Source organism: Fundulus heteroclitus, chromosome 20 (genome assembly GCF_011125445.2).
Source record: "Fundulus heteroclitus isolate FHET01 chromosome 20, MU-UCD_Fhet_4.1, whole genome shotgun sequence".
Taxonomy (NCBI): domain Eukaryota; kingdom Metazoa; phylum Chordata; class Actinopteri; order Cyprinodontiformes; family Fundulidae; genus Fundulus; species Fundulus heteroclitus.
In genome coordinates this window covers 2,100,630-2,112,925 of record NC_046380.1, presented here as the reverse complement: position 1 = coordinate 2,112,925, position 12,296 = coordinate 2,100,630, and the positions used below count along the sequence as shown (strand labels likewise).

The window sequence follows — 12,296 nt, the reverse complement described above, 5'->3', positions numbered from 1 at the left end:
TAGCTTGTGGCTGTGCAGGAACTCTAGACGGGTTGTGAGAAGCACGGATCAAACAATTTTCAGCTACCACTGAAAACCCATTTGTGTACCAATATGTTTTAATCAAATCCAGCAATGCCCCTCTGTAAGTGTGATCCAATCCGTGCGCTCATGTGGCTAACCAATTACAGAACCTTTTAGGAAGGTATGGTCTTTCAGAAAAATGCCAGCTAGAGCTCTTGTCATAGATACAACCAGCCTTTTAACATTTGTCCTTTTCCTGTGGAGTAGCAAAAGAAAGAACTTCAGGAACAGTAGCAGTATGTGGATAAGTCAGAAAAAGAGAAATCTCAACTAGAGGAAGAGCCTGCAGAGCAGCAGCTTTGGTTGCTGAGTCTGCTGTAGAGTTTCCTTGTGAGACAGAGTCCAAGTGTCCTGTGTGAGCCACACATTTAACTACACCAATGTTTATGGGCAACAAAATAGCATCCAAAAGCTCAGAAACTTGTTGATCATTGAAAATAGGTTGTTCCATCTGATTTTAAAAGGAGTGGTGTGGTAAAGGACCTGAGTCAGAACACACAGCAAACCCAACTTGGTTCAAGTTGGCGTTAGACAAAGGGACAAAGGGGTGTCTTGTAAGTCAGGACAAGAGGCCCAAATAACATTTAAGACAGTCATGACTTTACTCATCCTTCTCTGTACACAGAACTGTGGCTGGGTTTAAAGTAGTGCATCGTTTTACAGTGATGCTAAAACTGCTTTCTTAGCTGCAGCAATAACATGCAAACAACCAGGTGAACCAGCTGCAACTGCATCTAGTTTACTCGAATAATGAGCCACAGGTCGCAATTTGTCACATTGAGATTATAACAAAACAGATGACATAAGACCAGATTTTTCAACCAGCATTTGAATAAATGGTTTGTCAGAGTTTGGCAAAGCCAGCACCAGGTCAGAGGACAAGGCTGCTTTCAGAGCAGAGAAAGCTCTGCCTCAGATATCGATGTGATTTTACCAGCAGCTGCCAGTCCCCATTCATGTATTAAAGCAGCCAACAGAGATTAAGGCTCGCAGTAGTTTGCAATGTGAGCCGTGCAGTAACCTGTCATACCCAGAAATTACATCATTTATTTCTTTTTGATAGGTTTTGGGATTTTTAGAACCGCTTCGATCCGCTGAAGTGACAAGTTTCTGCTTTATGTGAGAGAACATGGCCCAAAGATGTGCCTTCATCCTGCAAAACTGCATTTTAGATTTTGAGACTTTGTGGCCTAAGCAATTTTAAGGTGCCGGCCTTCATTGATCAGCTGATTCTGCACAGATTAACAAATCTTCAACATATTAAATGAGAACTATTCCAGGAGTCAGAGTCAGGTCCACTAGACACATGTGTAGTACAATGTAAGTGATCTGAGACAATATGTCACTGTCAGGTGTCACAGCATTTACTCCTAATGAAACAAAATGTGGAGGCACAGGACCATTTGTTTGCATACAAATGTTGATCTGGGACCCAATGTGTTGCATTAAAGTCATAGTCAAAGTCCTGAGTGAGAACCGTCAGTCCGTCAGAGGTTGACATGATAGTTATGTGCAATCCACTCATCAAAGCTCTACCCATAAGATTTAAGTTCAATTCAATTCAATTCAATTCAATTTTATTTATATAGCGTCAAATCATGAAACATGTCATCTCAAGGCACTTTACAAAATCAAGTTCAATCATATTATACAGATTGGGTCAGATTATACAGATTGGTCAAAAATGTCCTATATAAGGAAACCAGTTGATTGCATCAAAGTCCCGACAAGCAGCATTCACTCCTGGGGAACCGCAGAGCCACAGGGAGAGTCGTCTGCATTGTACATGGCTTTGCTGCAATCCCTCATACTGAGCAAGCATGAAGCGACAGTGGGAAGAAAAACTCCCCATTAACGGGAAGGAAAACCTCCGGCAGAACCGGGCTCAGTATGAACGGTCATCTGCCTCGACCGACTGGGGGTTACAGAAGACAGAGCAGAGACACAACAAGAGAGACAAAAAAGCACAGAAGCACACATTGATCTAGTAATCTGTTCTACATTAGATGGTAGTAGCGGGTGAGCCGTCTTCTCTGGATGATGTCACAGTTAACAGAACGCCAGACCAGGTGTACCAACTATGAAGGGAAAAAGAGAAAGCAAAAAGTTAAAAGCTGAAATGACAACAGTCATTTCAATGTAATACAATTCAAAACTTGAGAACAGTAGACTGAAGAACAGTAGAAATCAGTAGAATGAGAAAATTAGACCCTGATGTCCTCCAGCAGCCTAGGCCTATCACAGCATAACTATAGAGATAGCTCAGGGTAACATGAGCCACTCTGACTATAAGCTTTGTCAAAAAGGAAAGTTTTAAGATTAGTCTTAAAAGTAGACGGGGTGTCTGCCTCACGGACCAAAACTGGGAGTTGGTTCCACAGGAGAGGAGCCTGATAGCTAAAGGATCTGCCTCCCATTCTACTTTTAGAGACTCTAGGAACCACCAGCAGACCTGCAGTCTGAGAGCGAAGTGCTCTGTTAGGAACATACGGGGTAATCAGAGCTCTGATATATGATGGAGCTTGATTATTAAGGGCTTTATACGTTAGAAGGATAATTTTAAATTCTATTCTTGATTTAACAGGAAGCCAATGAAGGGAAGCTAAAATTGGAGAAATATGATCCCTCTTGTTGATTTTCATCAGAACTCTTGCCGCAGCATTTTGGATCAGCTGAAGACTTCGAACTGCATTTTGTGGACTTCCTGATAGTAAAGAATTACAATAGTCCAGCCTTGAAGTAACAAATGCATGGACTAGTTTTTCAGCATCACACCTGGACAGAATGTTTCTAATTTTGGCGATATTCCAGAGGTGAAAGAAGGAAACTCTGGAAACCTGTTTAATATGGGATTTAAATGACATGTCTTGGTCGAAAACAACACCAAGATTTTTAACTTTATTACCAGAGGCCAAGTTAATGCCATCCAGATTAAGTGATTGATTAAGAACTTTATTTTTTGAAGACTCTGGCCCAAAGATTACAACTTCTGTCTTGTCAGAATTTAAATGCAGGAAATTTAAAGTCATCCAGCTTTTGATGTCATCAAGACATGCCTGCAGTTGAAGTAACTGATTGGATTCATCAGGATTTATGGATAAATATAGCTGAGTGTCATCAGCATAACAGTGGAAATTAATCCCATGCTGTCTGATAATTTTGCCAATCGGAAGCATATATATAGTAAATAGAATTGGTCCAAGGACTGAACCCTGTGGTACTCCACAAGTGACCCTAGAGTTTGAGGAAGATTTATTATTAACATGAACAAACTGGAATCTGTCCGACAGATAAGATTTAAACCAGCCTAATGCTTTTCCCTTAATCCCTACAGTATGCTCAAGTCTTTGTAGGAGAATATTGTGATCAACTGTATCAAATGCAGCACTGAGATCTAACAGGACAAGTATAGACACAAGTTCATTATCTGAGGCCATGAGAATATCATTGGTGACCTTCACCAGAGCTGTTTCAGTGCTATGATGAGCTCTGAAGCCTGACTGAAACTCCTCAAGTAGGTCATTACTTTGTAAATGTTCACATAGTTGATTAGCAACTACTTTCTCAAGAATTTTAGATAAGAAAAGAAGATTAGATATAGGTCTGTAATTTACTAATTCATCTTGATCAAGAGATGGTTTCTTAAGTAAAGGTTTAATAACAGCTACTTTAAAAGCCTGTGGTACATATCCATTTACCAAGGATAGATTAATCATGTCTAAAATAGGACCACTGATCAGAGGGAATACCTCCTTAAACAACTTGGTTGGGATTGGGTCTAACATACAGGTAGAAGGTTTAGATGAAGCTAAAATTTTAGATAGCTCAGAAAGCTCTACTGCTTTTAAACAGTTCAGACACTGCGCAGGTTCTAAAGATTCCTCTAATGCTGCCTCACTTACTGAGGATGAGGTAATCATGTTTGGGAGGATGCCAATTATTTTATTTTTAATGGAATCAATTTTATTTATGAAGAATCCCATAAAATCATTACTGCTAAGAGCTAAGGGAATGGATGGATCAACAGAGCTGTGGCTCTGGGTAAGTTTGGCAACTGTACTGAAGAGAAATCTAGGATTATTCTTATTCTCCTCAATTAATGATGAAAAATATGCTGCTCTAACTCTGCGAAGGGTCTTGTTATACAACAATAGACTGTCCCTCCAGATTAGGTAGGATTCCTCTTTGTGTGTAGAGCGCCATTTTCTCTCCAATTTCCTAACATTGTGCTTCAAGGAACGCAGCTCTGAATTAAACCAGGGAGCCAGCTTCCTGTGAATAATCACCTTCTTTTTCAAGGGAGCTACATTGTCTAATGCAGAACGCAATGACAAAGTCATACCGTTTACAAAGACATCTATTTGTGAATTGGAAGAAACAACATTGCTGCCATCTACAGGGCATTTCTGCAATACGGAGGATATTAAAAAGGGGACAGACTCTTTAAGTTTTGATACAGCATTATCCGATAAAGATCTACTATAATGGAACACTCTTTTGGGGGTGGAGAACTCAGTTAGATTAAACTCAAATGTTATTAAAAAATGATCAGATAGGACAGGGTTGTGAGCAAATACTGTTAATTCTTCACAATCAATGCCATATGTCAGCACAAGGTCTAAAGTATGGAGCCAAGATTGCGTCGGTTTATGCACATTTTGAGCAAAACCAATTGAATCTAGGATAGTTTTAAAGGCTACACTAAGGTTATCACATTCTGTGTCAACATGGATGTTAAAATCACCCACTATAATAACCTTATCAGTATTTAACACCAAATCAGATAAGAAATCTGACTTAAATCTGATTTAAAGGACACAGAGGAGACAGAAAAAAAACTCAATAATGCTTCAGCTTCACTCCCTGCAGAGTAGAAAAGTTTAATGGAACAGAGAAACTTCCCTAACCGTTTCACCTGAAGCAGAGACAGAATGAACATAACGACCACTGAGCTTTGGCTGCTCCTTCAGCAGATAAAACAAAACAAAATAAATTTCTTCACCATCATAGCATTTTTTTACAGGCAGGGATCTCTGTGTGGAGATACGTGCCTGATGTAACAGCTGTGGTACATTCACAAGTGTGTGATGGCCTCTGTGAGTAAACTGTGTGAATCAGTAGAAGCAGGAACCATCTCAGCATTCAGATACAGGTGTAGCTGTGTGTGAAGCCTCACGCCCCTTGGAAGGTCCCTTCTCAACAAGGTTGGCCTCCAGATCCAGGGTCCGGTCCCCCACCTGTCAGTTACTCGCTTCAGGCTGCTGCGGTTCTTGTCATTCTTCCAATGTCCTAATTGTCCACATTTGTGACATGCATCAGAACTGGACCACTGTCCACTGCTCTTTCACCCTATTTAATTGACTTATACTCAAAATTCCACCTTCCACCTTGGGATTGCTCCTTTTGCCTGGAGCAATCCCAAGGGATAAATAAAGTGGAGTCTAAGTCTTGTGGAAAACCAAACTTGTCTTCCCAAATTAAAGCACATTTAACACAATCATCTCCACCTTTCCCTCTCATAATTTTATATACTGGAGAGTGTGGAGGAGGGGGAGGCAACCCTGAAGCCTGAGGTTCTGGAGCCTTTTCTCTACAGGCGGCACGTCTGCCCATCCTGGCTTTCTCCTTTATGAGGTGTAGAAATGCTAAAACCAGCCACAAAAGCCTTTGTTGCGATTGGTCCTATTGTTACCAATAGACCGACCCTGTTCTCCTGACAGGGCAAGGCCCTCGTGCTGATGTTCCCACTCCACCAACTTTGTGAAATGAAATAAGTATTAGGAGATGGTGGCTAATGTGCAATAAAATGGTTTAGAGTAGTGTCTCACCCAGGAATGATCACAGAAATTTTTTGGGTTCGGATCCGATCGGCCAGGAGCGGCGGACAGATTCCAGGATACCCCTTTTGCAACGTAGGTGGACTGAAGAAAATAATAAGTCTTCAAGCTGGCTAAGTGTCCTTATCCCTCACCACACAGTCCTCCTGGCAAGTCGGATCCTGTTTGTGATTGTGGTGGATATTAATAATTATCAAATAAGTGAGCACACCACTCATTTAATTTAGAGAAAGATATATCTTTGTCTTTGCAAGTTTTAATTTAAAGGCGTGAAGTGTTTGAATGTCTCTGTCCCCCATCGCAGTCGGGAAACAGAGCGAGAGGAAAAGTACATACCTTTGTTCATTGTACGTTATCAGGCAGTTCAGAAGCGCTCTTTTCCAGGTCACAGATGTTACAGCATCTTGTTTACATAACCCATCCATCCATTTTCCAACACGCTTATCCCTGAAGAGTGCTGGTGCCTATCTCCAGCTGTCAATGGGTGAGAGGCGAAGTACACTCTGGACAGGTCAACAATTTATCGCAGCTTGTTTATATAACATCCAGGATAAATTAAGATATTCAGCTTTTCATGGCTGACAGAGGAATGTCAGATTCTGATAACAGCATTTGCTTGGGCAGGAAGACTCTTGTTTTTCAGTCTGCCTTAAAGTCTCACTGGTTCTTTTCAAATACTGATTCCAAAAGGCCAAATGTGTGGCCATTCTTCCAGAGTCCAGCTTCTAACATCTTCTAGATCTATTCCATTCCCGTTAGCAAATTCAGGAATTGCAGCTGGCCTGCTGTTATGCTTACACAACATTTCAGTCTGTAAGCATGCTGGTAGTGGACATTTCCCTCACATAGTTCAGGCAGCCTTGATATGAGCCAAAACAGCTGCCGACAGTTTCACAATTTATCGATACTCCAGGTAACCACCAGCTCCATTTCTCTCTCCATTTCATAGTGTGCCACATGTACCAAACATGACAGATTGCAGGTAATTTGGAAGAGCTTGAGATGCTGAAATTGAGGACTAATCAGATTGATCCTAGCATGAGAAGACCCTCCACAAACCAAGTTTTAGAAAATCTGAATGATCCAAAGTAGGACATGGGAATCCTGGACCAGAACAAATATAGAAACTGAGACCAGAGTTCCAGCGATCTGGAAGTCGGCCTGCAGGGCAACAGTGTGAGGAGAGACCCCACAGCCTCTGTCTCCTTCTCATCCTCCAGCTCTTCTGAGCAGAAAGTTCCTCAACACTTCATGCAATGTTATCTCTGGATCAGAATATAGATCTGGTTCAAGGGTTCTGTTTGTAGGAACAATTCCTGGGACGATGTTTGGGGCGGGATCTTTATGAGGTGGCCCAACAACGCTAACCGGTTTCTGTTGTCTAGAGTTGGCTTGTAATTGCAGTGTAGGGTTGGAATGCAGATTGACAGCTAAAATCTGATCTCTGTTCATCTCAGCAGGTGAGCACATGCTTTGCTTTTTAAACAAGCTGAACAAATAATCTAAACGACTAAAATGAAAAAAGTTCCCACACAGATAAATTGTCTGGTAAAACGTATTAAAATGAGGAACATCTAAATCTAGAAAGGCCTTTAAAAAGACCAGTATCTGGTTTTATCCATCTTGAAAAGCAACTGGAAATGGCCTTAGTTCACCTAAAGATGGAAACTTAGACGCCTAGAGGATTGATGTTTGGAAACTCAAATCCTCAGTAGAGCGTGTTGGGAAATCCAGGAGTCTGTGAGTTCAGAGCGTTCTGCAAGAGTTTACTGTCAGCGCTCAAAATCTGATTGATACACAGCAATAAAAGGCACCACAGAAACATATAAAATCATTTATCAATTCTTTCTCATGGGTAGGAAAATTATAAAGGGTTACCTGCTTCTGGTGAAAGCATTAAGGGAGTCAACTGCATCTGTCCGGCTCTTCTTGGCTTTGATCGGCTCATATGGGGGGAACTCACCCCTCCTCTTCTTAGTGATGTCATCGTCCCCTCCCTCAACCTCCCAGGTGAGCTGGGTCACTGACTTGGTCTCATCTGGACTGTTCCGGTCCAGCTTGCAAATGTTGTAGCTATATTCTGACGGGTCGTACTTCACTGTTTGAGCTTTGATGCCTTTTTACTGTCTCTGTCTCTCTCCGAGGTCGGTCGTGTCTTTTATCTCTCTGCAGCTTTTACCCCCCCCCCCCTCTCCTGCTTTGCTATGTCTTGTCTTCTGAGCACTTTCTTCATATCAACCGAACTCTGAAAAACATGGATCTGGTAAGCTGGTCTCTCAATACTATTGATACATTTTTTCGACGGGTAGGCAACGGAAGGGGGTCCCGTCCGGTCCTGATTTGACTTATTTTGTGAGATACACCCTAAATTTTTGAAGTATCGGCAAATACAGCGGATGTCAATGTGTGCTTCTGTGCTTTTTTGTCTCTCTTGTTGTGTCTCTGCTCTGTCTTCTGTAACCCCAGTCGGTCGAGGCAGATGACCGTTCATACTGAGCCCGGTTCTGCCGGAGGTTTTCCTTCCCGTTAATGGGGAGTTTTTCTTCCCACTGTCGCTTCATGCTTGCTCAGTATAAGGGATTGCAGCAAAGCCATGTACAATGCAGACAACTCTCCCTGTGGCTCTATGGTTCCCCAGGAGTGAATGCTGCTTGTCGGGACTTTGATGCAATCAACTGGTTTCCTTATATAGGACATTTTTGACCAATCTGTATAATCTGACCCAATCTGTATAATATGATTGAACTTGATTTTGTAAAGTGCCTTGAGATGACATGTTTCCTGATTTGGCGCTATATAAATAAAATTGAATTGAATTGAATTGAATTGAACGGACAAACCTGGCAGGTGAATGGAGCGAAGCCGGAAAGCTGCTTGTGTTGGAACGCAGACTGACTTTGGTGGTTGAACTTAAGGGGAGATGGGATAAAATCTGGAAGTGAAGCGCGAAAAAGCCCAATAATTTGGAAAATTGGATTTATGTGGAGCCAGCAAAAGACTTAAAAGCTGACAGGAAAGGCAGTGCAGCTTGTCTAATAACAAATAACATATTTGGATTCCCTCCCTATCTCAACTCCTGGATTGTTATGGCGGAGAGTGCTCAGAAAAGCCCCCGGCTACCCCCCTCCCCCGCTGACACCTGAGGATGCTTCTCTGAACTGTGAGCCGGCTGATAACATCAAGGACAATGGCCTCTGGAGAGTGTTCACGGAGATAAAACACTTTTGCCCATACACACACGCATAACTGATACTCATAAAACTGATGAATTACGCACACGCGACAGGTCTCAAATGTTTACCTTCTGCATACATGTTGTATTGTGTTATTTGCGCTTTTCGTGCTATAAGGGTTTTTTGTGTTGGTTTGGTTGTCTCTTTATTGGTGAGAGCATAAATAGGCAAACATCTGTCTCTTTTTTTCTCCCCCCCTCTTTCCCCCATGTTGTTGCTCTTCCTTCGACAGTTCTAGGGCAGCGCCTCGTGAACTCCGTGTAGGCGGGGTTCAGGGCTGTTTGGAGGAATGTGGCCTTGACGGCTGCGCTATTTCGATGCGGCTGACTGGCTGCATTCCTTGGCAACGCAAGGCCTCAGTCAATCGTTCCCCCCAAAATGTTTGTTTGTTTATGGGATGGACGGTTGTACTTGAAGTGACTTTTCGATTGCAATGCAAATTGTAATTGACAATAAAATTTGATTGATTGATTGATTGATTGATTGATTTTTGACACCGGAGCTGCAGCATAGGAAGGACTCGACCAAATTTACTGACCACCCAGTCCTGAAACCAGAAAACAGAGGATTCAAGCAGACATTCCAGTCATCTCCACAGATTCGGATTCCAGATGCCTCCTCTGATATTAACAGATCACTAAGTAACATTTCTACCTTAATATATCATCTTTCAAGTCCTTGTGATTTTAATCCAAGTGATTATGAAACAATCTGGCTCTGTCATCTCCCCCCTGGTGTCTCTGGCTAAATAAAACACACTTGGAACTTTCCATGTCCAACATTACCTCTTAAAACTAATAAAAACTTAAATTGATAGGTACTGTCCCTCTTTATCTGCTATTTGACATGTGAAATTTAAGAAGTGTGTATTACTTAAACAAAACTCCTGCCGCTCCACTGTTCTGAAAGCTTGAGGCAACCTGATTATTCTTCTCTCTGATTGGTTGACTGGAGAGACTCCTGGACCCATGTAGAGACCAAAGGTTCTGTGGGTTCCTCCAGGCCTAGGTCCTCTGAGGTTGTTAAGATGAATATTGTGATGCTGATGGTTGCTTCATGCAACTAAACCAGCTTAGACTGGTTTAGTTTTTAGGATTCATAAACACGAAATATTTGCTGTCACTTGGATAAAATCTTCAAAACAAAATACCAAGAATGTTGTTTTTATCTCATTTCTGAAAATGAAGGAGAACCTGTTCAGCTGCAAGCAGAGTGAAAATGAAACCTTGGTAAAAAAAAATGTTTATCTCATCCAGAAAGCAGCAGACTTAACAAGTTTAAGCTCCGCCTCTCACCTCTGTCACAGCATTTACTACTAATGAAAAAACATGTCTCTTCATTCCTGTCATAGAGACCAAACCAGCAGCTTCCTCTGAGTCCAGGAGAGAAAAGAGGAAACCTCCAACCCTGAAGGTGAGTTGGACCGAGAACATCAATCAGAGTCACTTTGAGGGACGTTAGTAGAGGAGGGAGGAGAACCATGACTGACTGGACCTTCTGTGTTTGCAGCTTCACTCAGAGACTAAATGGCTTCCAGATTAGAGGAGGATCTCTGCTGTCCGGTCTGTAAGGACGTCTTTAAGGATCCGGTTATTCTGTCATGTAGCCACAGCTTCTGTAAGGAGTGTCTGAAGAACTGGTGGAGAGAGAAAGCAGCACAAGAGTGTCCAGTTTGTAGGGAAAGATCTTTAACGGCTAATCCACCCTGTAACCTGGCCTTGAAGAACCTGTGTGAGACCTTCCTACAGCAGAGAAACCAGAGAGCTTTTGAGGATCTCTGCAGTCTGCACTCTGAGAAACTCAAACTCTTCTGTCTGGACCATCAGCAGCCAGTGTGTGTCATCTACAGAGATTCAGAGAAACACACCAAGCACAGATTCAGACCCATCGATGAAGCTGCTCAGCAACACAAGAAGAACCTTCAGGAAACTCTGGAACCTTTAAAGGAGAACCTGGAGCTCAGGAAGAAAGTTCTAGAGGAGTTTGATCAGACAGCAGAACACATGAAGGTCCAGGCCCGACACACAGAGAGGCTGATTAAGGAGCAGTTTAAGAAGCTTCATCAGTTTCTAGCAGAGGAAGAGGAGGCCAGGCTGGCTGCACTGAGGGAGGAAGAGGAGCAGAAGAGTGGGATGATGAAGGAGAAGATGGAGGCTCTGAGCAGAGAGATAGCAGCTCTTTCAGACACAGTCAGAGCCACAGAGGAGGAGCTGAGAGCTGAAGACGTCTCATTCCTGCACAACTACAAGGCTGCAGTGGAAAGAGTCCAGCGCTGCCCCCTGCTGGAGGATCCACAGCTGCCCTCAGGAGCTCTGATAGACCAGGCCAAACATCTGGGCAACCTGGCCTTCAACATCTGGAGCAACATGGAGAACATGGTCTCCTACACTCCTCTCATCCTGGACCCAAACACTGCTAATCCAGGACTTATCCTGTCTGAAGATCTGACCAGTTTGACTTTAGTAGACAAACAGCAGCTTCCTGATAATCCAGAGAGGATTGGATCAATGCGTTCTGTCCTAAGTTCTGAGGGCTTCAACTCAGGGAACCACAACTGGGATGTTGATGTTGGAGACAGTAAATTCTGGAAACTTGGTGTGTTACCAGAGTCTGCCCAGAGGAAGGGATTCATAGAGTCTGGATTGTTGATTCTATGGTTCTCTAGAGGTAAATACTCAGCATGGTCTCCTCCAGCTCCTCTCATGGATCTCGCAGTCCAGATGAAGCTCCAGAGGATCAGAGTGAATCTGGACTGGGACAGAGGAAAGCTGTCCTTCTCTGATCTGGACACTAACTCACACATACACACCTTCACACACACCTTCACTGACAAGATGTTTCCATACTTCTACACTGGGGGAAAAGTTAAAATCCTACCGATGAAGATTTCAGTGAGAAAACAGCAGCTCTGATGTTCTCAGCATGAAGAACACAAAGTCCAAATGAAACCTTGGTGATCCAATAGAAACTCAGTCCAAAAAGCTTTCTTCAGACGGCACCAGGGAAACCCAAGGGGTGGTACCAGTTCTAGATAAGATGCTTTCTCAACCAGCACTATTAGCCTCTACAATGGTCTGGATGTAGAGCTGACTTCTGGTTTGCTTCTTTTACTGGCTTCCATGTTTGCAGGCTGGTACTCTTGTGCCAAAATGAAACACCAAAT

At 42.7% G+C, this 12,296-nt stretch overlaps 1 protein-coding gene across 2 annotated transcripts in view; it reads left to right on the top strand.

Moving 5' to 3' along the window:
* LOC118567221 (nuclear factor 7, brain-like) overlaps window positions 1–12,079 on the top strand; it is a 511,141-nt gene extending 499,062 nt beyond the window's left edge. Inside the window, exons 1-2 of one of the 2 annotated variants that reach the window (XM_036151793.1) lie at window positions 10,475–10,546; window positions 10,643–12,079. In XM_036151793.1, coding sequence (XP_036007686.1) covers window positions 10,660–12,045 — 1,386 coding nt within the window. In that variant the 5' untranslated portion in view covers window positions 10,475–10,546; window positions 10,643–10,659 and the 3' untranslated portion in view covers window positions 12,046–12,079. Of the gene's footprint in view, window positions 1–10,474; window positions 10,547–10,642 lie in introns of those variants that run through there. The other variant, XM_036151794.1, reaches the window with a different exon arrangement.
* The last annotated feature ends 217 nt before the right edge of the window (window positions 12,080–12,296 follow it).